This window comes from Budorcas taxicolor, chromosome 11 (assembly GCF_023091745.1).
Source record: "Budorcas taxicolor isolate Tak-1 chromosome 11, Takin1.1, whole genome shotgun sequence".
Taxonomy (NCBI): Eukaryota; Metazoa; Chordata; class Mammalia; order Artiodactyla; family Bovidae; genus Budorcas; species Budorcas taxicolor.
The window spans coordinates 28,555,364-28,581,991 of NC_068920.1; the positions used below are offsets into that span (position 1 = coordinate 28,555,364).

At 42.1% G+C, this 26,628-nt stretch overlaps 1 protein-coding gene across 1 annotated transcript in view; it reads left to right on the forward strand.

Moving 5' to 3' along the window:
• The first annotated feature begins 4,919 nt into the window (after positions 1-4,919).
• Positions 4,920-26,628, forward strand: part of SCGN (secretagogin, EF-hand calcium binding protein) — a 50,429-nt gene continuing 28,720 nt past the window's right edge. Inside the window, exons 1-4 of the mRNA XM_052649673.1 lie at positions 4,920-5,001; positions 5,868-5,938; positions 17,751-17,843; positions 20,828-20,917. Coding sequence (XP_052505633.1) covers positions 4,920-5,001; positions 5,868-5,938; positions 17,751-17,843; positions 20,828-20,917 — 336 coding nt within the window. The remainder of the gene's footprint in view (positions 5,002-5,867; positions 5,939-17,750; positions 17,844-20,827; positions 20,918-26,628) is intronic.

The following is a 26,628-nucleotide window of genomic DNA, read 5'->3' on the forward strand; positions in this document are numbered from 1 at the left end:
AGGGGTAAAAAAGAAAAACAACTCACTGCAGTCCTTTGTTTCAGCCATCAATTGTTAAAACTTACCAGAGTGACACAGGCATTTTTTTTTTTAAGAGATGGAGTATTAATTAAAAAAAAAATTAATTCCTTAGAAGTCTTTCCCTTTTCCAGATTGTCCTTCAGAGAAGCCATACCTAAAGAATAAAATGACCAAAATATAAGCAGCAGGAAACTTAGAGACAAAAGGCTAGTTAGCAATTCTAATCTCTAGGGGAGTTTTTATAAAGTATCAATGCAGAGTCCTTGATGCAGACCATTTAAATCAGAATCTCTGTGTAAAGGGCTAAATTAATCTATAAGTTGCATAATTTATATCTCAAGTTATTTCTAGCTGTTTTGTATTTGTACCCTGAGTTCTCCGGTTGGACAGTCAGGGACTCAGGCAAATCACCTTTGGTTGTTTCACCTCCATTCCCATTACTCCAGTCTGAGGGAGAACCTTTTCAGTGAGAAAGTCTTAAAAGTGACTTCTGCTGATCCAGTATCTTTAAATACCTTCCTAATGACTCTCTTCCCTGTCAAAGGTTTGGAATTTTCCCAGAAGGAAACCTTTACTTGAGAGAATGCAAAGTATCACTGCCATGACTGCTATCTGGATACAAAGAAAATGAAAATAAGTCACTGAATGGAAATTACAACTCCCCGGAGAGCTCCACATGCCAGGCTCCTGGAAGCTGGTCTGAGTTCCCTCTGTTCTTCAGTTCCAAGAACAGCAGAACTTGTAGCTGTACTTCTTTCTCTAGATATCACTTTTACAACTTTCAAAAACTGTGTTTGAATTACATGCTTCTGTAGAAAGTTTTAAAGTAGAATTACAAATAAAAAAATTAAAATATTCCTCAATCTAGAGATAAACATTTACATCATTAGTGTGCATTCTTCCATTTTTTGTGTGTGTGTAGAAACGTACTTAAAGGTTTGGGCCATGAAATATGTGCATTTCTGTAACTTTTTAATCTTAAACTTATGTTCTAAGTATTTCTTTGTGTGTCACCGAACTTCAAGTTTTCTGTGTATGCAACAAAGCCAATTGTTGTGATTCACCATCATTTATTTAAGCATCCACTATATTAGACCTTGATTATCATATCTGACATTTGCCTTGTTTTCCCTTTTTTCCTATTTACCAGAAAGCAAGATCAGTCACAAACCTGGTGAGTACATTCTTGTATTTCCTGACTGATGCTTGACACTATATCCAAGTTTCCCAGGACCACATATGATATGAAGATATATGACACTAAATCCCTTAATCTATCCTCCTGCACTGCTCTCCAGTTTTGTATCCAACACTTTCCCCAAGAGTGATGGTATTGTTTTTCCTCCTTTAACCTAAACCACACTCATCAAAAATCCTGAAGTTTACATCATGATCTTCTGAATGAGTGTGCAGGGAAGAGTTATCATTTTAGTATCTAACCCATGCTGAATGTTCACTCTGTTTTCCATGCTAAGAGGTGCACATGTATTTTTTCATTTAAACTTTATGACAGTAATACAAAGCAAATCCTACTATTATCTCCATTCTGCAGGTTGAAAAGTGAGGCTTCTTTTGAGTAATTTGACTAACATCACAGCTAGTAAGAGATAAAACTGGCCCTAAACTCAGACCTGTTTGTTTCTAAATAATTTATCATTAACTAACTTCCATATTTATTCAAAATTTTTTTATTTTTTGCCTAATGCCTTTTCTATTCCAGGATCCTACCCAGGATACAATGCTATATTTAATTATCATGTCTTGTTAGACTTCTCTTGGCTGTAACAGTTTCTCAGACATGCCTTATTTTTCTAAGCCATTAATATATATATATATATATATATATCTATATATAGATATATATATATATATCTCCACCTCGTACTCTATAAGACCATAGCAATTACAATTATATTGTGCATTGTTAGGGCTTTCCTCAAAGCTCAGTTGGTAAAGAATCCACATGCAATGCAGGAGACCCTGGTTCAACTCCTGGGTTGGGAAGATCTGGAGGAGAAGGGATAGGCTACCCACTCCAGTATTCCTGGGCTTCCCTGGTGGCTCAGCTCGTAAAGAATCCACCTGTAATGTGGGAGACCTGGGTTCAGTCCCTGGGTTGGGAAGATCCCCTAGAGAAGGGAAAGGCTACCCACTCTAGTATTCTGGCCTGACGAATTCCATGAATTATAAGTGTCTCTATAAGTGTCTTCCAGTTGAGCTATTTCAAATCTAAAAGATGATGCTGTGAAAGTGCTGCACTTGCTCAGCAGTGGCCACAGGAATGGAAAAGATCCGTTTTCATTCCCATCCTAAAGAAAGGCAATGTCAAGGAATGTTCAAACTACCACACAATTGCACTCATGCTCAAAATTCTCCAAGCCAGGCTGCAATGGTACATGAACCGTGAACTTCAGATTTTTCAAGCTGGATTTAGAAAAGGTAGAAGAACCAGAGATCAAATTGCCATTTGCTGGATCATCAGAAAAGCAAGAGAGTTCCAGAAAAACATCTACTTCTGCTTTACTGACTACCCCAATGTCTTTGACTGTGTGATCACAACAAATTGGAAAAATCTTAGAGAGATGGGAATACCAGACCACATTACCTGCCTCCTGAGAAACCTGTATGCAGGTCAAGAAGCAACAGTTAGAACTGGACATGGAACAACAGACTGGTTCCAAACTGGGAAAGGATTATGTCAAGGCTGTATATTGTCAACCTGTTTATTTAACTTATATGCAGAGTACATCATGTGAAATGCCAGGCTGGATGAAGCACAAGCTGGAATCAAGATTGCTGGGAGGAATATCAATAACCTCAGATATGCAGATAAATCACACTTATGGCAGAAAGTGAAGACCTAAAGAACCTCTTGATAAAAGTGAAAGAGGAGAGTGAAAAGTTGGCTTAAAATTCAAAATTCAAAAAACTAAGATCATGGCATCTGGTCCCATCACTTCATGGCAAATAGATGGGGAAACTATGGAAACAGTGAGAAACTTTATTTTGGGCTCCCAAATCATTGCAGATGGTGACTGTAGCCATGAAATTAAAAGATGCTTGCTCCTTGGAAGAAAAGCTATGACCAACCTAGGCAGCATATTAAAAAGCAGGGACATCACTTTGCTGACAAAGGTCTGTCTAGTCAAAGCTGTTTTTTTCCAATGGTCATGTATGGATGTGAGAGTTGGACTATAAGGAAAGCTGAGCACCAAAGAATTGATGCTTTTGAACTGTAGTGCTAGAGAAGAATCTTGAGAGTCCCTTGGATGGCAAGGAGATCCAACCAGTCAATCCTAAAGGAAATCAGTCCTGAATACTCACATGAAGGACTGATGCTGAAGCTGAAACTCCAATACTTTGGCCACCTGATGAGAAGAGCTGATTGATTTGAAAAGACCCTGATGCTGGGCAAGACTGAAGGCAGGAGGAGAAGGGGAAGATAGAGGATGAGGTGGTTGGATGGCTTCACTGACTCGATGGCAAGCTCTGAGCAAGCCCTGGGAGTTGGAGCGATGGACAGGGAAGCCTGGCATGCTACAGTCCAAGGGGTCACAAAGAGTCAGACATGACTGAGCAGCTGAACTGACTGAACTGAATAAGTGTCCGTAGTTCTCACAGAAACCTCCTCAAGCTATTAAATCCTCATTTTATAGAAGAGAAAACCGAGGCTTAGAGAGATGAAATCCTTTGGTGCAGGTCACAAAGCTAGTAAGAGCTGGAGCTGGGGTCCTAACCTGGAACTGTCTGATCAGGAGTGTCATATTTTTTAAAAAATATACTAGTTTAGGTGGCTTGTGCACACATGCTTTTAAAAAATAAAACTGAATGTTAATATCAGAGTTAGAATACCATAAAAGATCTATATTTGTTCTAACTTTATTACACAGGCTCAGTCTAAAGATTTCTCAACAAAACGTTCTAAGCATATGGCCCAAAGCCATCAGTGTTACTCAGCTTACTATTTCAAAAAGCATCCAGTCAAGTTTTGAACAATTCTGATCATTAGAGCTCTGTGTTCCTTGAAATGGCTTTTGTCCTTTGGTCTCAGTGTGGCCCTGGGGAGCCAGACACAATCATCTAAACTTCTATCCCAGAACTCTGCAGTTGGCCACCATGTCTCCCCCTAGAAAATCTTTTCCTGGAAGAGCATTGTATAGTATGAACTTCACTCAACATCCTAATATTCTGATTTAGACCACAGTTCCTTGTAGACTCTTTATTTAGATTCAAGGCTTTATAGTGCATTTTATCTCTGCAATGTGCATGCCCTATACAATCAGAGCTCAGTAACTGCCTTTCGACAGTCTCCTTGCTTACTGGTAATCTATCACCACCATCACTATCACCCCTCTCTCCACCTCTCCCCCACACTACATTTCTAAATCATCAGGTTCAAACACCAACTCTTTAAATGGGGGGCTCTCTCTAGAAAACCCCTTGAGACACACATTTGAAAGGTAGTGAAACTTAAGGGGGATGCTTTCTCTGAGTGTGACACACAAGTTAAAGGGCAAAGAGAGTGAACCATGGACAGCCAGAAACAGCTTTCTCCCTGACTTCCCCGTAGCACTACAGCAGACAAGAGCTCCCGGGTGGATCTGCCCAGGACAGACAGCACGTGGGGCGGGGCAACGCACTAGGAACAGGGCGGGTTCTAAGCAGCTGGTTTCCCTGAGCGGTGTCGGCGGTGGGGGTTTGGGGACTGCACAGTGTCGCCAAGGCGCCAGCAGCCACCCTGCTAGCTGCCCTCGTGCCCACCCCTCAGACAGGTGCTCAAAGCAAATCAGAGAGAGAAAGAAGCAAGCAAGGGTGTCAGACGATACAGTAAAGGAGTCTTGATCAAAGTTCTCTAGGGGTTCCTTTCCAGCCGGTGCGCGCGCTTCGTTGTCAGTACCATGGACAGCGCCCGGGAACCTACTCAGGGGAGCTTGGACGCCGCTGGCTTCTGGCAGGTCTGGCAGCGCTTTGACGTGGAGGGTGAGTAAAACAAGCCAACTGTTCAGTCTTGGTCAAAGGACCTCGAGTTCCCCCTTCCCCGTACATTTTCCCTGCAGGAAAAGTTGCCCTCCAGTGCGGTTAATGCAATATACCTAACAGACATTTGGTGTACTGCAGTTGTACATCCAGATTATCTTGTGAAAGTTCAGGGTGGGAGGAGAGACTTGAATCCCACCACTCTTTCCCAACCTGTGTGTGTATGTGTGTGTGTGGTAATATAGATATCATTGTATATATTAGAGGCTTGGGGACTGACACATGGGTATCTGAAGTCAGTTCTGGCTTGTTTTTACTCCAATCTGCTCATTTTCAGACAGTGACTATCCGGGTAACCTCTTGTCTCTTAAAGAGACGGTGAAATTTTAAAAAATCAAATTTCAAAAAGACACTACCCCCACTCCACCAAAAATCTATTTGAAAAGAACTTAACATTTGCTTTGCCCTCATTAATATAGAAACATGAAAATATCTAAAGGATCTGTTTTAACCCTGAAAACTAACATTTAACACTTATATCTCTTAAACTTTTTGAAAACTGAAAAAACCTTGGGTTAGAGTTTATTCTAAACCTCATGTTTATTTCTGGATTAAAATTCATGAATAGCTCTCCTTTCCCAAATATTTATATGAGCCCCAGCACAAAGCATTTACTCTTGACTGTTATTTGCTATTCAAATCCATGTCTTCTAGAGAAGATGTTGCCACTTCGAGTTGTAAAAAATAAGATCCATGGGGATTTTGTAAATTTGAGATTGAAAACAAATTTAGATATTAAATGTTAATTACTAAATGCCACGTTATTATATGTAAGTGACTATTATTTATGCACATCTTTTTGCATTTAGAAAAAGGTTACATAGAAGAGAAGGAGCTTGATGCTTTCTTTTACCACATGTTGACAAAACTGGGTGTTGATGTAAGTATACTTTGCCACTAAGCATTAATTTGTCTCTCAGTGAGTTACAAGAAGCATCCAAGTCGTATGTTGATTTGTACAATACCTATTAATCCCATCTGACCTCTTTTCTTCCTTGCATGCAATTTTCCTCCCTCTCCTAGCAACATAGAGGGATTTAGGTAGGTTTTATAAGAGGTTCAACTGCAGCATTAGATGTGCTGGCCACTGACTTTTAGTGTGACATCTGTCATCCACTATTTCAACTGTAAATTAAAACAAGTCTGTTTTGAATGTCTCCCGGGTTATGTCTCTGCAAATGGGTTTAAATCTAGAGATAAGGTAGCTCACTTTGTTCAAAAAGATGGAAAAGATGTTGAGAGTGTTAAGGTGCTGAGTGTTTAAGTGCATGGGATATTACTTGGACAGCAAACCACAAATAAATCATTTAGAATAATTTTTTCCATTATTCATTGTTAGAAAAGGTTACAAACTTATGAAATGGTAAACCAGAAAATAATAAACATACTCAGAGCCCAAATATAAATGTGAACCAATCTATCAAGCATCTGTATCCTTCCCTGATGGTAAATCTGGCTTTGAGAGAGGCAGATTAACTTTTGATGAGCCCTCTACCAAAGCAGAGGAGGAACACACACAGAGACGTGCCAGCATGGGGTTGGGAGAACCTGATAAAGACTCCATCGGGGGATGCGTGGTAACGGGAGTAGCTCTGGAAACAGCAGCATTTTAAATGAATTGTGGTGATAGCTTATCTTCAGATATAATTGCTTGCATGGAAGAGTACTGGAGTGCATGACACTTTCATGTAGGAGCCCAGTGAGGGACACAAGCAGCTTGGAGATGGTGTTTCTGAGTTGGAGGGACGGCAGTCAGCTCAAGATAAACAAGGCTGCCATCTGCCTCCAACAGCCACACAGGTTTTCTTGCTCTGATTTTCAGTCTCATCTCAGTTTCTCTCATTTTTCTGTCCATTTCTATTTCTTATTTTGTGTTTCATAGCCATCATCTTCCATCATCTCTTGACTTTCTCTGTGATTTCTGTCTCTCGTCTCTCTTACCTCTCTCTGGTCTTTACTTCTCGTATGTCTCTCCACTGGTCTCTGTCTATTTATCCCGTCTTTAGTCTGTTTTTCAAGCTCTCATGGTGCCTTTCTCTCCCTTCTCTTTTTTCTTCTCTCTTTAATGTCATGTCTCTTTGTCTTTCATTTCTTTTATCAATATCATTTTCTCTCCTTTTCTCTTTCCTTCCCTTATTTCTCTGCCTCTCTCATTTCTGCTTTGCTCCCCCTTACTGCTGGCTCAGATTGTAAAAAATCTGCCTGCAAGGCAGGACACCCAGTTTTAATCCCTGGGTTGGGAAGTTCCCCTGGAGAAGGAAATGGTAACTCACTTCAGTATTCTTGCCTGGAAAATCCCATGGACAGAGGAGCCTGGCAGGCTGCAGTCCATAGTTGCAACAGTTGGACACATCTGAGCGACTACGCATACTACTGTAAATGCAAAGGTTCGTGGCATTCCAGAACCCACGAGTCTGATACCATTTTGTCAAACATGACAGGAGTATTTGAGGAAAACAAAAAGATGAAGGCAAAACCATTCAAAGTCTTAGAATAAATTGGATGGTGGGGGGGGGGGGGGGGAAACACCCCAGATACTTGGAGAAAACAAGTCACACCGTGTGTGTGTGTGTGTGTGTGTGTGTGTGTGTGTGTGTGTGTAGCAGAGTTTTATCAAAGTAAAAAAAGGGACAGAGAAAGCTTCTGACATAGATATCAGAAGGGGGAATGCTTCCCCACCTCCCCCCAGCTAGTCTTATCAAGGCCTTATATACTTTTTTCAGACCCACTCACAAAACACACATCTTAAATTAACAAGATTAGAAGTAACAACAGAAAGATCTTACCAGACCCACTCCTATAATATACATTTTAACATGACAGGATTAGTCAGAAGGTTCTTGTTAAGGAGAAACAAGTCCTTGAGCAAGATACATTGTTATATTGACTAAGACAAAGAAATGTAGAGAAGAACTTTTGTCCTTTTCTTGAGAATTCCAGACCCCTTTCTCCTCCTCGGGGACCCCGGGCTTCTTATCCATCTGCCTAGGTATTGACTCTCTCATTCTCCCTTTTTCTTTTAGGAGAAATATGTTGCCACAGGAAAGGGGCACCATTTTTGTTCCATAACCTCTTCCTGCTGTTGAGGGGTGTGGTCCCTAAAATGTTGAGGCAACATATTCTCCTAATCCTCATATTGAGGGTCTTTGATGAAGGGGCCCCAAGTAATAGTTGGAGGAGGTTATGGCCCTCACAGGAGCTTGGACAACCATTTGTAACTTAAAAGCTTTCAGATGGTTAGAAACAAACCTAGTTTTACAGTTACAGATGTAAGGCAAAATAGCCATTAAACCAAGTTAAAACCTAAACAAAATAAAAAGTCACATTTTGTCCATAGTTAAGGTACAATTATGTCTTACCAGTCCATCTGAGGACTGTTAGATGTCATCACAGAGTTGAAGAAAGTCCTTTCCTTGAAGCAGAGAAACCCACCATGGGAAGTCTTCAATTGAGGAGGGGAGTGCTCCACAAACCCAGCAATTATGTCGATTATGGAATGCTTCATAGGAATGAGCCCAGGACAGGAAGGCATTGTCTTAAGGGTCAAACGGCAGACTCAGGACTTTTGGAGTCAGCAGAAGCAAGCCCACACAGATTCTCAGGCCCATCTCGGTTCCTGGCTCAAACAGCAGCTTGTTTGACTCAAAGGCTGGGTCAGGAGTTAACCTCCCAATAATGTCTGTTGAAAAGCTAAAAGCTGAGTCATATAGTCAATTTTAAGGCTTCAGGATCTATGACAATATCTGTGCACAAAAACTGTCTGACTTAGAGAAAGTCCCTTGTTCTCAGGGGCAGTTCAAGCCCTCATTAAAGCCATGGGTAAAACTTTAAGCCAACTGTCTTGTGTTTCCTGACTTAGCATACACGAATGTCTTTTAAAAATGTCATTAGCTTTTCAAACTTTTTCTCAAGATTGGAGTCTCCAGGAACAGTGTGATATTCTACTCCTAGAGCTTTTGACACCCCTTGAGTTACAGCAGCTTTAAAGACAGAGCCATTGTCACTCTGAACTTTAGGGTTTAAGATCCCACTTATATCATAAGTCAGTACAGTAAGGTTTTGCCCATTCATTAACCTTGGGCTTTAGTGAATACTGCTTTTAATGTGAGAATAGGTGAGGGTCATTGAGCTTGATAATGACAGGAACAGCATTCTGTGCTTGACCCATAGTTTTTCCATCAGACCACACTCTAGGATTTACATTTTGTTCAATTAATGGGAGAGAAAGAGCAGGCTCCATATTCATGAAACAGAGGCCTAGACCTTGCTCAGTATATCCCTCCCCAGAAGTGGTGAGGGAGACCCTGGTATAAACAGAAACCCATGAGAAAACAGCACAGAGTCCCAGTTGCCACTTAAAGGATGACTGACATAATAATGTTTGGCTCATCCAGACAGCCCCATTTCGGTAGTGGATCAGGAGGAAAGTGGGCCAGTGGCTTCAGTGAGCACAGAAAAAGTTGCCCCAGTGTCCAAAAGAAATTGACTGATGGGCCCTCCACAGTTATTAATACCTGGGGCTCCTCAGGTGTAATTAGGACAGGAGCTTGTGTGGGGACCCCCTGGGAACCTTCAGTCCTGATTGTCTTGAGAGTCCAACCCCTAGGGCCTACACCTTGGAAGGCAGACTCTTCTTCAGTATGGTCCTTTGCAGACCAGGAGCTAGAGGTGGATTAGATGCCTGAGGGCAATCCCGCTTGAGATGCCCCTCCTTTCCACAGTAATAACACTTCAGGTCAGTCGCTCAGTCGTGTCTGACACTTTGTGACCCCATGAATGACAGCACGCCAGGCCTCCCTGTCCATCACCAACTCCTGGAGTCTACTCAAACTCATATTCACCGAGTCAGTGATGCCATTCAGCCATCTCATCTTCTGTCATCCCCTTCACCTTCAGCCCCCAATCCCTCCCAGCATCAGAGTCTTTTCCAATGAGTCAACTCTTCACATGAGGTGGCCAAAGTACTGGAGTTTCAGCTTCAGCATCAGTCCTTCCAAATGAATACCCAGGACTGATCTCATTTAGAATGAACTGGTTGGATCTCCTTGCAGTCCAAGGGACTCTCAAGAGTCTTCTCCAACACCACAGTTCAAAAGCATCAATGCTTCGGCGCTCAGCTTTCTTCACAGTCCAACTCTCGCATCCATACATGACCACTAGAAAAACCATAGCCCTGACTAGATGGACCTTTGTTGCAAAGTAATGTCTCTGCTTTTTAACATGCCATCTAGGCTGGTCATAACTTTCCTTCCAAGGAGTAAGTGTCTTTTACTTTCATGGCTGCAGTCACCATCTGCAGTGATTTTGGAGCCCCCCAAAAATAAAGTCTGACACTGTCTCTACAGTTTCCCCATCTATTTCCCATGAAGTGATGGGACCAGATGCCATGATCTTCATTTTCTGAATGTTGAGCTTTAAGCCAACTTTTTCACTCTCCTCTTTCACTTTCATCAAGAGGCTTTTTAGTTCCTCTTCACTTTCTGCCATAAGGATGGTGTCACCTGAATATCTGAGGTTATTGATATTTCTCCCGGCAATCTTGATTCCAGCTTGTGCTTCATCCAGCCCAGCGTTTCTCATGATGTACTCTGCATAGAAGTTAAATAAGCAGGGTGACAATATACAGCCTTGATGTACTCCTTTTCCTATTTGGAACCAGTCTGTTGTTCCATGTCCAGTTCTAACTGTTGCTTCCTGACCTGTATATAGGTTTCCCAAGAGGCAGGTCTGGTATTCCCATCTCTTTCAGAATTTTCTACAGTTTATTGTGATCCACACAGTCAAAGGCTTTGGCATAGTCAATAAAGCAGAAATAGATGTTTTTCTGGAACTCTCTTGCTTTTTCCATGATCCAGTGGATGTTGGCAATTTGATCTCTGGTTCCTCTGCCTTTTCTAAAACCAGCTTCAACATCTGGAAGTTCACGGTTCACGTATTGCTGAAGACTGGCTTGGAGAATTCTGAGCATTACCTTACTAGCGTGCGAGATGAGTGCAACTGTTTGGTAGTTTGAGCATTCTTTGGCATTGCCTTTCTTTGGGATTGGAATGAAAACTGACCTTTTCCAGTCCTGTGGCCACTGCTGAGTTTTCCAAATTTGCTGGCATATTGAGTGCAGCACTTTCACAGCATCATCTTTCAGGATTTGAAATAGCTCAACTGGAATTCCATCACCTACACTAGCTTTGTTCGAACTGATGCTTTCTAAGGCCCACTTGACTTCACACTCCAGAATGTCTGGCTCTAGGTGAGTGATCACCCTATCATGATTATCTGGGTCATGAAGCTCTATTTTGTACTGTTCTTCTGTGTATTCTTGCCACCTCTTCTTAAGATCTTCTGCTTCTGTTAGGTCGATAACATTTCTGTCCTTTATAGAGCCCATCTTTGCATGAAATATTCTCTTGGTATCTCCAATTTTCTTGAAGAGATCTCTAGTCTTTCCCATTCTGTTGTTTTCCTCTATTTCTTTGCATTGATCACTGAGGAAGGCTTTCTTATCTCTTCTTGCTATTTTTTGGAACTCTGCATTCAGATGCTTATATTTTTCCTTTTCTCCTTTGTTTTTTGCTTCTCTTCTTTTCACAGCTATTTGGAAGGCCTCCTCAGACAGCCATTTTGCTTTTTTGCATTTCTTTTTCTTGGGGATGGTCTTGATCCCTGTCTCCTGTACAATGTCATGAACCTCAGTCCATAGTTCATCAGGCATTCTATCAGATCTAGTCCCTTGAATCTATTTGTCATTTCCACTGTATAATTGTTAGGAATTTGATTTAGGTCATACCTGAATAGTCTAGTCATTTCCCTTACTTTCTTCAATATAAGGCTTAATTGGCAGTAAGGAGTTCATGATCTGAGCCACAGTCAGCTCCTGGTCTTGTTTTTGCTGACTGTATAGAGTGTCTTCACCTTTGGCTGCGAAGAATATAATCAGTCTGATTTCGGTGTTGGCCATCTGGTGATGCCCACGTGTAGAGTCTTCTCTTGTGTTGTTGGAAGAGGGTGTTTGCTATGACCAGTGCGTTCTCTTGGCAAAACTCTATTAGCCTTTGCCCTGCTTCATTTTGTACTCCAGGGCCAAATTTGCTGTTGCTCCAGGTATTTCTTGACTTCCTATGTTTGCATTCCAGTCCCCTATAATGAAAAGGACATCTTTTTTGGGTGTTAGTTCTAAAAGGTCTTGTAGGTCTTCATAGAACCGTTCAACTTCAGCTTCTTCAGCATTATCGTTTGGGGCATAGGCTTGGATTACTGTGATATTGAATGGTTTGCCTTGGAAATGAAGAGAGAACATTCTGTCGTTTTTGAGATTGCATCCAGCTGCATTTCAGACTCTTTTGTTGACCATGATGGCTACTCCATTTTTCCTAAGGGATTCCTGCCTGCAGTAGTAGATAGAATGGTCATCTGAGTTAAATTCACCCATTCCAGTCCATTTTAGTTTGGTGATTCCTAGAATGTCAGTGTTCACTCTTTCCATCTCCTGTTTGACCACTTCCAATTTGCCTTGATTCATGGACCTAACATTCCAGGTTCCTATGCAATATTAAGTCCATCCCTTTTCACCTGGGTTTCTCTAGGCATTTTTCCTCAGGCTATTTCAGAGCAGATTTAACAGCCACTGTTGGGGCTGCCTGGTTCTTTTTTGCCTATTATCCTCCTCATATTCTCTACCATAATGGGCTGTCTGAGCCAGCTGTAACAGTTTTTCTAAAGACTGATTTGGTCCAAACACCTGTTTTTGTAACTTACAGCAAATACCTGGAGCTGACTGAGTGAGAAACCTACCTTTTAAGATCATTCTTCCTTCTGCACTTTCAAGATCAGTAAACTTGTGGAGAGCCTCCCATAGTCTATCTAGGAATTTATGAGGAGTTTCCTTCTTTCCCTATTCTATGTTAGCCAACTTAGCATAGTCTAAAGTCTGAGCGTGTGCTCGCTTGAGTCCTTTAAGAATACATCTGGCAATGAGGCTCTGTTATTGCAGCCACTTGGATCCCAGTAGGAAGGAGGGCTATTTTGTGTTTCCTCTTTCCCCTTGTCTCACGTTCAAGCCATTCATGTCCAGAAGTAGTAGCTTCCCCCGAAACTCAAGTTTTTGAGTCAGGAGTCTGTCCCAAGACATGCATTACATCTCACCAAGTAAGGTCATAAAGTAAAGTTAGGCCTGTAAAGTCTTCTAGGTACTTTTTGGATCCTCTAAATAGTCTCGACCACAATTGGGACTCTTTGAAATTCTACCGAGACTGAGGCAACCCCTCCTAGAAGGCTTTCATGATTTTCAGCATGTTCAGTTGGGTGCCCCAGATAAAGGGGCAAAGAGAACAGGAGGGAGCTGAAGGTTTCACACCCAAATCTGTACCCTTAGGACATAGGTCTGGCATGTCTCGCAGACAGATAAAGAACAACACATGAGGCACTTCTACATAAGGCATTTCCCGTATTTTCTACAGAACCAGTCTGGTTGTAGAACAGTAATAACTGAGATCCTTCAACAGGTCAGCGTTCCCTGTCTTCCAAAGGATACTGTGGCCATTCAGTATCACAGAAGAAGATCAGACATATCTTTTTAAACTCTGGGGATCAAACTTGTACCAACATTAAAAAAAAAAACCAAAACATTTTAAAGGAGTGGTTTTGGAACTGCTAGCTCCCATCTGTAAAAGAGAAAAAAGTGGCTTCCATAGCTGTGGCTTTTTTTCCATCAGAAGTGTCCTTCCCTGGTCTAGATGGGGGTGTAGACAGACTCTCAAACCAAAGCTTTCCTTCCCTGGTCGGACTTAGTCTGTCCCTTACCAACATAGGCTTCTTACTCATCCCTCCCGGTTCTACCCACCAAGGTGGGGTGGAGATGCCCCAGGGATAGGCCTGATGGCATCCCAGATTGACGTCCAGTTCCTCACCATTAAGACCTTTGTCTGATTTTTACTCCTTCTCTGATGCCACCCGGGGTGGAGCAGAGTAGCCCAGAATGTTCCCCAAGCTAGGACCACTAGGGGGCGCATCCCCCTTCCATGTGCCTATGCACATTCCCGAGCACAGTCCTGACTGCAGTAGAAGCGCTGAGTTACAAAGAGACAGACAAAAACCCCAAGATGTCTCTTCTGAGTGTCGCCACACCACTACATGTGATAGCAAAAGAGGTAGTGGAGGGTCGGCCAGCGAGGAAAAAGTGGTTTTGTCCTCAAGCTACTAGGGCCAGTCCTTCCAGTTCATACCCACAGATTCCACAAAAGGAACATCTAGGGAGTTGAGATACAAGCCAATGGAGAGCCTTCTCTGGTCTGCTAAGAGCTAGCACTACCAAAGGAAGAAGCCCACTGTACTTCCAATCTGACCATATCTTGCAATTCCTGATCTGTGTCTTCAAAAACCTTATGGTCACCAGCAATGCTTCTACCCACATGGATCGGAGGCACAGCCATGACAAAGACTTACTTTTAGGACTCTGGCCCCTGAGGCAGGCAACCAAGAGAGTGACCTCTAGCCTGAGACACGTTTCTGGAGCTAGAGCTCCACCTAGCTCCCAAACGTGCTCTTGTAACTTTCTGGTAAGGCTAAGCGCTTCCATACATGGGGTCTAAGTAAAAGTACACAATAACAGCATGGATCATAAGTCCCTTGAAAGTCTATGACCCGACAGATTAGATTAGTAGTTCTCATTTCCCACGCAATTATGAAATGGCCAAAGAGACCAGGAAAAGCTGACCGAGAAAGGGAAGTTCAGTCCACACGCTTTGCCCGTTTTTGGTCGCTCCCCTCGCAGGGACCTTGGGTGTCTCTTGGCATTGGCAGGTCGGTATAAACACCCAACAAGGTCCCCTTTTGGGGGGCTGCCTTCAGTCATTACAAGACACTGTGAAACCACAGAGCAGGGCTCATCACTTGCTTCATGCAGGGTGTGTCATTCACTCACACAAGCACACTGAAGAGTTAGTCAAGTAAAGCAGGAAACGTGTATACTGAGAAAGCAGAGAGGCTAGAGCTCTGAGTGTTCTTATGTTGTCCTGAAGATCCCGGACAAGCCCCCAAGATGATAGCTTACAGTGAACAGTAAGATTTGTGATCACCGAAGAAGGTTTAGCTTTGGGACCAGGGACCAGGCTTGATCACTCAAGAGCTTTTGTGTAGCCGAGTTTTATTAAAGTAAGAAAACGGACAGAGAAACCTTCTGACATAGACATCAGAAGGGGTTGGAGAGTGCCCTCCAAGTCACATCTTTTCAGAAAGCTTCTTGCTTTAGTGATTTAAAGAAGAGGAAAGTTGCTATCTTTTCTGAATACTGAAAACTGAAACTAAATATTCTCAGTACTGAAAGTGTCTTATTTTCAGTCATGGCGTGAGAGGTGGGACTACTCAAACACTAGGGTCTGCTCTAGGGTGGGGACACGGCTGTCTTCTTCTGGGGCTTTGGCTGACTTTAGAAGCAGCGTTCCCATTAGTGAGGGAGATGGCATCCGTCTTGGCTGTTCTTACCTCACCCCTGCCTCAGATCTGGTTTGGGGCCTCACCTTCTCACACATGCACAGGCACGGTCGTCAGAGCAAAGGAAACAACAAATGACTTGCCAGTGTCCTGGGCAACTGGGTGCCGTTCAGGCATTCCTGAAGCCAGAGGCGGAGGGCTTGGAGGTTGCAGAGTCCTCAGGCTAGTGGAAATAAAATTCTGATGTGCCTAAGAATTACGTTTATTTGTTAACATGCAAAGCCCCAGGTCCCACCTCTTATGTATTTCAGTACATTTGGGGTTTGCTTAGGATCTTGCAATTAAAAGCACCCTAAGTGACTCTGCATCTCCTTTCGCCCTCTGTTCCCTTCCGGGACAGTACACATCAGGGAGGGGGCTGTGATATCATCAGGCCAGTCCTGCTGAGCTGTGGCTGTAGCCCCAGGCACCTCTCCTCAGCTCTCAGCAAGGGAGAAGACTTTTGGAGCCAGGGGATAAGCTGTTTAAACTGTTAGTCAGAAGTGCTGTCGTCTGCCATTGCTGCCTTTCAAATTTTGGAGGCATCCCCTCAGGGAATATGGCTACAGGGACCTTCACTGGGCACTCCATGCTACTGGAACAACCATGATTCAGGAAACCATTCCTAATTCTGGACTTTTTTTTCCTGCTGAGAAATGAGAAGACCCTAAGTACGTCCTTAACAAAGAGGCATGTTCCTCTCAGCTGAGGGACAATCACCATTTGTGACACCTAATTCTAATCAGTGATGCTCCCGTGAGTCCAGAACTACCAGCAGGGAGGCCTCCATGACTGGGCAGCCACCCACTCTGGTGTTTAGACATGGTGGGCAGTTCATCAGAGGCCTGATTAGGGCTACCTTCCTCCCTTGATTAACAAGTCACACAGACCTGGGGAGAAGGAATTTTAAGATTTCGAACAGCAAGCTGCCTGCTAGTCAATCTTGGAGAACAAGCAGCTTGTAATGACCTGCTCCTCACAGCCTCTGAGGGGACTGACTTCATGGAAACATCAGCCACTCTTGCTGCTGGTTGTTACTCACTATACCCACTGCACTGGTCCCTCCAACTTTTTTCCTTTTCAAATGCTCAGAACTGCCTCTGAACTAGGTCTAGCCCGTATGTTGCAGAGCATCACTTTTGGGGGCTGTGTGCACATTTTTCATGTACAGATTGCCACACATGCTGAGACTCTCAATGCTCCAGAGATGCGGGACTTAGAGTCTCAGAGAAGGTGGGCAGGGTGGGTGCTGATTGGACATAACAACAGAGGGAACCCTAGGCTGTCTTGCTTTAGGTTCAAGGGATAGTCATGGAATTTGGGGTTAGAGGTCTGAGAGGACAAGTCAAGTTCTGTGCCTTCAAACTAAAGGTAGAAGACCAAGCTGAAATTCAAAGTGAAGACCCACCTTCTTAAACGATTTCTCTGCACGATACACATATACACCCATACAACCAACCAACCACACAGTCAGTGGTGCCAAGACTAAAGAGGCTAATCTCTCTGTACTTAGAGGAGTGTTAGATGAAGAAAGCTGGTTGGCAGGAATACCATGACAGTATTAGGGAGCGTCAGTTTAGTGTAACTGATCTCGTCCGGAGTCTAGGAATCTGGCACTGTTTGGGAGCGTCTGTGACTCTCAGCCTCTGCATGAAAATACATCTACAGTCCACTGATGAAGAAGAATTTAATGTGTGGGAAAAGCTGCACAAGGAAGGGGTATGTCACGTCTTTGGTAGTTCAATGATTGCTTCTTTGGTTTCCTCTTTAATTATTTTCCTCTTCTAATTATTATCTTTTTGGGGGGAGTCCAAGATTAAGAGAATGAACTGTGGCAAACTGAAGGCCCAAAAGAGCTGGACTTTTCACTTAAAAATAGAACAAAATGTTCCTGGGAAGAAAGTTTACATGTTCACTACAATACAATCTCTTGCCACAAAAAAGTATAGGAAAGTGTTCAAATTCATATTGTCTGCACTCGAAGTCTCTCTTCATTCATATATTAGGGGCTCACTACTTGTGCTACCTAGTTAGGGTTCCGATCAATGGTTATTTAAGAAATCTCCATCACCTCTCTCTCGGCTGCAATTGGTGAGATTTCTTTCAATGACTAGGGAACTTGGTTAGACTAATGTAATTATCAGGCTGTGTACTCTGAATATTTGGTATCCTAATGACATTCTTGGAATCCCAGTGGCTTTAATATGGTTCTGTCTGGCCCACTGTAGGGTGCGGTCAAAGAAGAGAATGTACAGAAGATGAAACAAGAATTTATGGCTCCCCACGAGGTCTCTAAAGATGGCTGCATACAGATGAAAGAGGTATCTTTTACGACGGTACCTTTCTTGACAATACCTTCTTGGGCTGCGATTTTCTCTGTAGAATAAAGAAAGTTTTACATTTGATTGGGAAATTAGAACCCTCTGCAAGGCAGTTGGGTTGGATAACACTTTTGAAGTACTCACTTTTCCTTTTTCATCAATCTTAGTGACAAGGACATCATTTTATTTAGGTCAATCAATATTTATACTTATTTTATAATTGGGTAATTGATATGCTGGAGGCTTTTCAGTTACACAGTGTCCTGTTCAAATTCAACCTTGACGTAAGGAAAAACTTACTGACAATAAATAAGTTTAAATTTCAGCATCAGCTCCCAGGGCAGACTGGAAAGATCTGCCCCTGAACATCCTGAAAACAAAACAGACAGCTGGTGTCTTGACTTCAACTCAACCTACATTTACTAAGTACCTACTAAAGCAAGGAAATGCATTAAGCAGGCAGTATCTCACACAGCTGGTCTTTTAACCTGATTATTTTCCCTTCCAGTTACAAAAAGATTCACAGTTTAGAATTTCCACACATATTATGTTACTCTAGAGTAACATGTTGTATTGTATGTTATTGTATCGTACATTGTATATTACATTTTGTAACAGTAGCTACAAAAATGGTCATCAAACATTGTCTCTATTTTACTGATGAAGAAACTGAGTTATCCAGCATCATATGGCCAAGAAGTGGCACTAGTTTAAGTTACAGGTATGAATCTGTAACTCTATAGGATAAACCTGTATAAATTCATACATAAAAATAAGCTGTTATGAAACTAAGATATTTATTTCATAGTCAAAATTGCCTGCTAGACATATTATCTGAAGTCTGAAAGGCTAGTCTCTTGATCCTGTCATACTTGGTCAATATTATCGATGAAAATAGCAATTTTTCTTCAGAAAGTTATGATAATAAAGCAAGATAATGTCTTCTTATAAAAAAAAATAGACATGTTCACCAGAAGGCTGCCTTCTCAGAAAATGAATAAGCTAAACTGGATATTTATGAGTGTAGTTATTTCCAAAATTTTCACTAAAAGGCAAAAAAATTATACAACCAATAATTGCATTGCAATCAATGTAAAAGTAGCAATGTATTCATTAATGGAAATATAACTGCAAATTTCAGGTAAAAATACCAAAGTATTCATAATGACATATTCACAGTTGCATCCTTCTGCCCACAGAACAGAGCACAGTGCATAGGGGTGCTCAGTAAATATTTGTTATGTGTGCGTGTCTGCTCAGTTGCTCAGTCATGTCCACCTCTTCTTGACCCCATGAACTGCAGCCTTCCAGGTCTCCAATATACACAGTTACATGGTTAAATTTATCACAAGTGAACCAACTTTTGAAGTATCATACAGACACTAATAATATACAAGAGTATAAACCTTAGCCAACACTCAAGAATCAAGTCAGATAGCAATCATTCCTGCTTTTCCATGGGGCATCAAAGTCATCTGTATACACAGTATTTCTCCAGCACAGACTTCCCTGGTAGCTCAGACGGTAAAGTGTCTGCCTACAATGTGGGAGGCCCGGGTTCAATCCCTGGGTCAGGAAGATCTCCTGGAGAAGGGAATGGCAAACCACTCCAGTATTCTTGCCTGGAAAATCCCATGGACAGAGGAGTCTGGTAGGCTAGAAGCCATGGAATTGCAAAGAGTCGGACACGACTGAGCGATTTCACATTCTTTAAGTTCTGACACTGCCACTTACTACATAACTATGGCATGTCCCTTGTCTCTGTGCAGCCTGGTTTCCTTAATAAATAATGATGTGCTATGCACCCTATAGGTTGTTAGGATTAAATGAGTTAGGATATGTAACCATTTAGAACAATTAAATGGTTAATTGTTCTAATTAACAATTGAATGTGTTAGTCCCTCAGTCATGTCCAACTCTGTGCGACCCCATGGACTGCATCTCACCAAGCTTCTCTCTCCATGGAATTCTCTAGGCAAGAATACTGGAATAGGTTGCCATTCCCTTCTCCAGGGGATCTTCCCGATCCAGGGATCAAACCTGGGTCTCCTACATTGGCAGGTGGATTCTTTGCTGTCTGAGCCATGAGGGAAGCCCACAGAATAATTCATAGGACATATAAAAATTATTTGGGGTACTTCCCTGGAAGTCTAGTGGCCAAGACTTTACACCTCTAATGCAGGGGGCCTAGATTTCACATGCTGCTACTAAGAGTTTGCACGTCACAATGAAGAGAGATCTCGGGTGCCACAACTAAGACCCAGCACAGCCAAATTAAGAATATATATATTAAAAACAACAACCACCGCCCTGGTGGTCCAGAGGTTAGGAATCTGTCTGCCAATTCAGGGGACACAGGAAGATCCCACATGCCATGGGGCAACTGAGCCTGTGTACCTAAACTACTGAAGCCCCCATATCTACAGCCCATGATCTACAAGAGAAGCCACTTCAGGGAGCCTGCACATTGCAATGAAGAGTAGTTCCCCAGCTCACTGCAAACAGAGAAAGCCTGCACAGCAATGAAGACCCAGCAAGCAAAAATAAATTAAAGAAAAATGCCAGTTTACTTAGCACAGTGCCTGGCTCACAGTAAATGCTCAATCAATATTAGTGATTGTTAATTCTAAAAAAGTTATTTGGTATTTTTCTTTTCTAATATGTGTAGTTGTTAATGCTGGAGCTTCTAAGATAAAGTGTGGAACATTTTAAACACTAACACATTTATGATTAAATGATGATGATTTTGGGTTGTAAGCTCGTAGAAAATAGATACTCATAGCGTTTCCTATCTAGTAAGAGTGCCCAATACTTCTTGAAAGGATCAGTGAATCCAAAATGACAACTGAGGGCACAGAACTGCAACATGAGCTCACCATCCTGAGAGTTCTAAGTTGTTCTGCCCTCTAATATGTTGCTGTGTGTCTTTTACCCAGGGAGCACTGGTCGCTGTCACCAACTGCTATTTCTCCCCTTTTCTTTAGCTTGCCAGCATGTTCTTATCTGAGGATGAAAACTTTCTTCTGCTCTTTCGCCAGGAAACCCCCTTGGACAGCAGTGTGGAGTTTATGCGGGTGAGCATTTGGTTGTATCTCTATGGAGGCCAGGATCCCAGGCACCTGCCATGGCTGCCACCTCCCCTGCCCACTCCCACAGTGAGAGCTGCCCATGGGACAAAACCACGCAAAGAAGCCCTTGGTGTTGAGCCTGGACTGTGGCCCCCAGTCTCAATGTGCTCCCTCAGTGGGTTGACCTAGGCTGCTCCTGAGCTAACAGACTCCTTAGCCTGTGCTGCAGGAAGGCGGGTATCTGAGGAATGTAATGGGAGGGTAGGGTGAGGAACGTGGAGCCCAGAGAGTACCAGCCCGCCCAGAGCCCTGTGAGCTCCAGCGAACTGCTGCCTTCTGAGAATGCAGGCTAGACACCCAGATTCCACGGGCAACTTCGTTGTTGTTTAGTCACTAAGTCACGTCCCCATAGGCTGTAGCCCACCAGGTTCCTCTGTCCATGGGATTTCCAAGGCAAGAGAACTGGAGTGAGTTGCCATTTCCTTCTCCAGGGGATCTTCCCAGACCAGGGATTAAACCTGGGTCTCCTGCACTGGCAGGCAGGTTCTTTACCACTGAGCCACCAGGGAAGCCCCTACGGGCAACCACTTACTTTTAAATGTTGGTGACTAATTCTAGATTTGAAGGCACAGTATGGTCAAAATATAACTTGTTAGAGGGCCGATCTAGCCAGCAGGTGTCTCTTTGCAATCACTGTGCCTGAGTGAAAATTAAAGGCAGAATCTGGCTCCTCTTTCAGCCTCTAGGTTGTTGTGGTCTGGGCGCGGGTTGGAAAAGAATTTCCAGACATGAGACAGAATGAGAGGAAAATAAAGATTATTAGAGTGGGAGACGCTGTTAGAACAGCAGGCCAGCTCAAGGGAGAACCGACGTTGAACAGGGGTCCTTAGTCCACTTTTATACCCAGGGAACAAGGATGGGATAGGGGTCTTGTAGGTCATTTGCTGATGGGATGAGGCACGTATACTGGGTGGGGGAAGAGGAGGGCAAATACCTTCTCCCTATGTGGTAGGAGGAGAGACAGGTTATACTGTTCCACTATAGTTACAACATGTAGGACGGAAGGACACTAAGGGTCTAGTTTTTCAGTTCCTGCATTCCAAGACCCTCCTTGGTTTTATCTTTTCTTTCATCCTTGGGTCACCACGTTCCTCTATTTTTAGGGCCAATTCCCTGGCCCGTTTAGATACCCTGCTCATGTCTACCTATTTCCTTCCTCAGCCATTGGGGAACCCAGTCTCAAAGGAAAAGGGGCGATGACCACTCTGGCTTCAGGCTGTACAGGGGCATTGTGGGGTTCTGGGTTCCCTTTGCCTGCTCTCTATCAGGGTGCATTTACAGAGGGAGATGAGAGTCCATGGAATGGTAAGGTGACTTGTTCCAGCATTGTCTAGGGGTTGGTCAGGGAATATTCTTCTCATGCTCCCACTTGGAGAGTTGTTGTATTCTAGAAGAAACAAACTTAACAAGAAAGTTTAAGCTACATGGCCCAAAGATTAATAGAAGTAGCAAAGCTGCTCAGGTGCTACCAGGAGAACCAGGCCCAGACCTTGGTTCGTGACATTAGTGTTTCTCTAGGTACGAGAAGGTGCAAGGCTTTGGGCTCATAAAATCTTTACCTGAAAACATCTAACTATCTGAAGGCTGGTTCTTGTGGGTTTTTTCCAGAGCACTGAGTGCCTTATTTCTGATCTCCACCCTGAACTCCTTTCAGGGGATGTTGAAGGTTAGCAGCTTGCAGTGGTCACAAAGTAATCCTTGTAGAAGCAGCTGGCAAGTGACAACCTCCAGTCAGCAGGGTCCCTTCATAACCACATATTTGACCATGCTTTGGGGGCATTTCATGGCCATTGTGTCCTGCAGTCCTGGGAAGGCTCTTTCCCAAGTCTAACAAAGATTCCATTGACAGGCCACTCAATGTGCTGTTACTAGACCAGGCCTTGTGAGTAGCAAAAGTCTCTGGACCATACCTGTCTTACTAGCCTCTTGGTCCAGGAAAATATTCCCTCTTTTGCCTCTTCCCATATCTAGAGTTACTTTGTTACAATCACTGATCTCATATGGAACTGCATATCAGCATTTTATCACAGGCTCAGTCACACATTTGGTAACATAAAAAACAATCTTCTGAAACAAGTGACATAGAAAATAATACAGCTACCAGTTATTAATAAGGTCACAAGCAAGAATTTAAGAACTTTCATTAGGTATAGCCCAGTACACCCCAGGTCATCTGACTTCCTTTGTTAAGTGACTAACAGTCAGTTCACTCGCTCAGTCGTGTCCGAGCCTTTGCGACCCCATGAATTGCAGCACGCCAAGCCTCCCTGTCCATCACCAACTCCTGGAGTTTGCTCAAACTCATGTCCGTTGAGTCGGTGATGCCATCCAGCCATCTCATCCTCTGTCGTCCCCTTCTCCTCCTGCCCCCAATTCCTCCCAGCATCAGAGTCTTTTCCAATGAGTCAACTCTTCGCATGAGGTGGCTAAAGTATTGGGGTTTCAGCTTTAGCATATAGCCTGATGTTAATCTCCTGGTTGTGTATAATGGAGCGTCTGATCTTTATCTGAAGATTGGTTACTGAGATAAGCTTTAGAAACAAATTTAGAGTGTCTTTTTTAAATAACTTAATTAATTAAACTTTTTTAGCAATATAACAACAAGGACCTATCTCAGAAGTGAGTCTTAGTAAACACTATACCTTAATTATGGAGAAGGCGATGGCACCCTACTCCAGTACTCTTGCCTGGAAAATCCCACGGATGGAGGAGCCTGGAGGGCTGCAGTCCATGGGGTTGCTAAGAGTTGGACACGACTTAGTGACTTCACTTTCATGCATTGGAGAAGGAAATGGCAACCCACTCCAGTGTTCTTGCCTGGAGAATCCCAGGGACAGGGGAGCCTGGTGGGCTGCTGTCTATGGGGTCGTACAGAGTTGGACATGACTGAAGTGACTTAGCAGCAGCAGCAGCAGACCTTAATTAACAAAACTAGAAAATCAGTTTAACAATTAACTAATATGAAAACTTGATATTCATGAAACATGATATTTTCATTATGAAGGCATTAACCCTGTGGCCAGCGAAGGCTTTAATCCATCAAATAAAAATGAGGTTCATCAGGGAGACAGGAAAAGCCAAGTGGCTCTCTCGGATTTCTCATAGCCCTGACTCTGAATTTTAGCTATTGTTCATCCATTTCTAATTCCCTGATTTAGGAGTAGACTGTGGCCATGTTTAAGGACATCAGGATAGCAAAAGTCTAACAGTGAGGGCTTATTTTTGTAGAAGCAGAATAAGCCTTGTGTACATGTACCATAATCTTAAATAATGTTTGTTTACTTTACCAAAGTAACAAAAGATTTTTAAAACAAATATAAATCACTTAAACACAAAGAAATTCATAATCTGTTATTGAAAGCTTCATTCTAAGAAAACTTTGTTCTCTTAACAGAGAGTAGACGAAATTCCAGTCTGTTACCAGTTTACCAGATAACAAACAAAATTTATCAGTTAATCTTAGAAAAGTCTTTCCCATAAATCTTGAAGAACTAGCAGTATTTTTCTAAAGGCATGAGAGTGAAACTGTAGAAGGCATGTTTAAAATCTAATTAAATTGCAATTGGCAAAGTAGCCTGGTCACTGCTGTGACTTGTAACACTTTAACATGATAACTAGAATTATAACTGACAACATTTTATCAGGACATATCAGATTGTCATGAATTTCACATAATTTCTACGATATCTATATAAGTAACATCAACCATACAATATAACCTGAGAAGATTCATCACTCCTCCAACAGTACATCCCATGTAATTTAACATGTCAAATGAACTCAGGTAACTTAATAGCTCTTTTGGATGTCTCAGGGGCCCTCTGATGCATCCCAAAGTTAGCTAGAAGTCAAGTTATTTAGGAAATTTTGTTGATAAATATCAAAAGGGTTTATAACACTCAATCAGATAGGAACATATAGATCACTGTGAAAAAATATATTCACTTATCCAAAGTAACAAAGAAGATTTCAAAGGTAAATAGAACAGAGCACTTCAGAGGTAAAGAAACTTAAAATCCATTATCAGAGGTAGTTCAACATCTCAAGAAAACTTGTATTTATGCACAAAACTCTTCCCTTTGGGGTCCACATTGCATAAAACCTTCTTATCATGTTCTGTACCCATTACTTTGTTCTCCCATCCTGAAACAGCCACCTGTAAGTCAGACATACTTCCTTTTCCCTTCAAAAAATGTAATTTCATTTCTCATACCTTCTTGACTGAAAACACACCTCCTACTTTCCTTAAGCAACCAAGAACTGACCTTATATATATTAGCATTCTATAGATTGGTGAACATAAATACCAGCGATAATTTCTAAAAAAAAAAAAAATTCTAGAGAACATCTCATGCTGGCATCAAACATTATTCATTAATAGTCCAAAATCTCTTTAGTTTCTGTGTAAGAGGAAGTTAGTGTTCAGTAATGAATGTTTCAGAATCTTATTTTATTTGGAAATGACCTAGCTATTCAGCAAACTAAGGTAATGGGTAAATACATGCAAGATAAATATTGGTTGTTTTTAAGGGATAAGATTTTGGATGATCTTTAATTCTTTGTATTTTTGCATTTTCCATCTTAGAATCACAATTATTTAGAAATTATTTTAAATGGCATTTTGAAAATAATTTCAGTTGTACTTAAAAATGCTCACAGAAAATTTTAAATGAAAAATAATAGACCACTGAAGTATATAACCGCTATGACCTCCCCTTCATTATGTCACATATATAACAGAAATATAATGAAAAGGAAAGACATAAAAATGATAAGTTATCATCTCTGGGGTAGAAATTTCTGAAGATTAGAGTTTTCTTCTCTTTGTATTACATTAATTTTGTACAATGAATATGATTTCATTTTACAATCAGTAAAAAAAAGTATTAAAATGCTAGGCCTGTATAGGCTTGAATAATCTTGAGAAATGGGAAAAGGAAATAGCATTATGGAAACTTTTTTTTTTGTTGTTTAACTTTTTCCATTTTTTCTCCCTTCTAGTTTGTCGATTTCTTCTGCAAAGAGAAATCTTTCTCTATCCATATTTAAAAAAATATGTTGGATTTCTGAATTCTTTTTCTAAAATCAAATTTGTTATAACCTATTACTATCACACATATTTTAAGAAATTCTACCTTCAGTTCAGTTCAGTTGCTCAGTTGTGTCCGACTCTTTGTGACCCCATGAATCGCAGCACGCCAGGCCTCCCTGTCCATCACCAACTCCCGGAGTTCGCTCAGACTCACGGCCATCGAGTCAGTGATGCCACCCAGCCATCTCATCCTCTGTCGTCCCCTTCTCCTCCTGCCCCCAATCCCTCCCAGCATCAGAGTCTTTTCCAATAAGTCAACTCTTCGCATGAGGTGGCCAAAGTACTGGAGCTTCAGCTTTAGCATCATTCCCTCCAAAGAAAACCCAGGGCTGATCTCCTTCAGAATGGACTGGTTGGATCTCCTTGCAGTCCAAGGGACTCTCAAGAGTCTTCTCCAACACCACAGTTCAAAAGCATCAATTCTTCAGCGCTCAGCCTTCTTCACAGTCCAACTCTCACATCCATACATGACCACAGGAAAAACCACAGCCTTGACTAGACGGACCTTAGTCGGCAAAGTAATGTCTCTGCTTTTAATATATTTATATTCCCCTTGAACTACAGG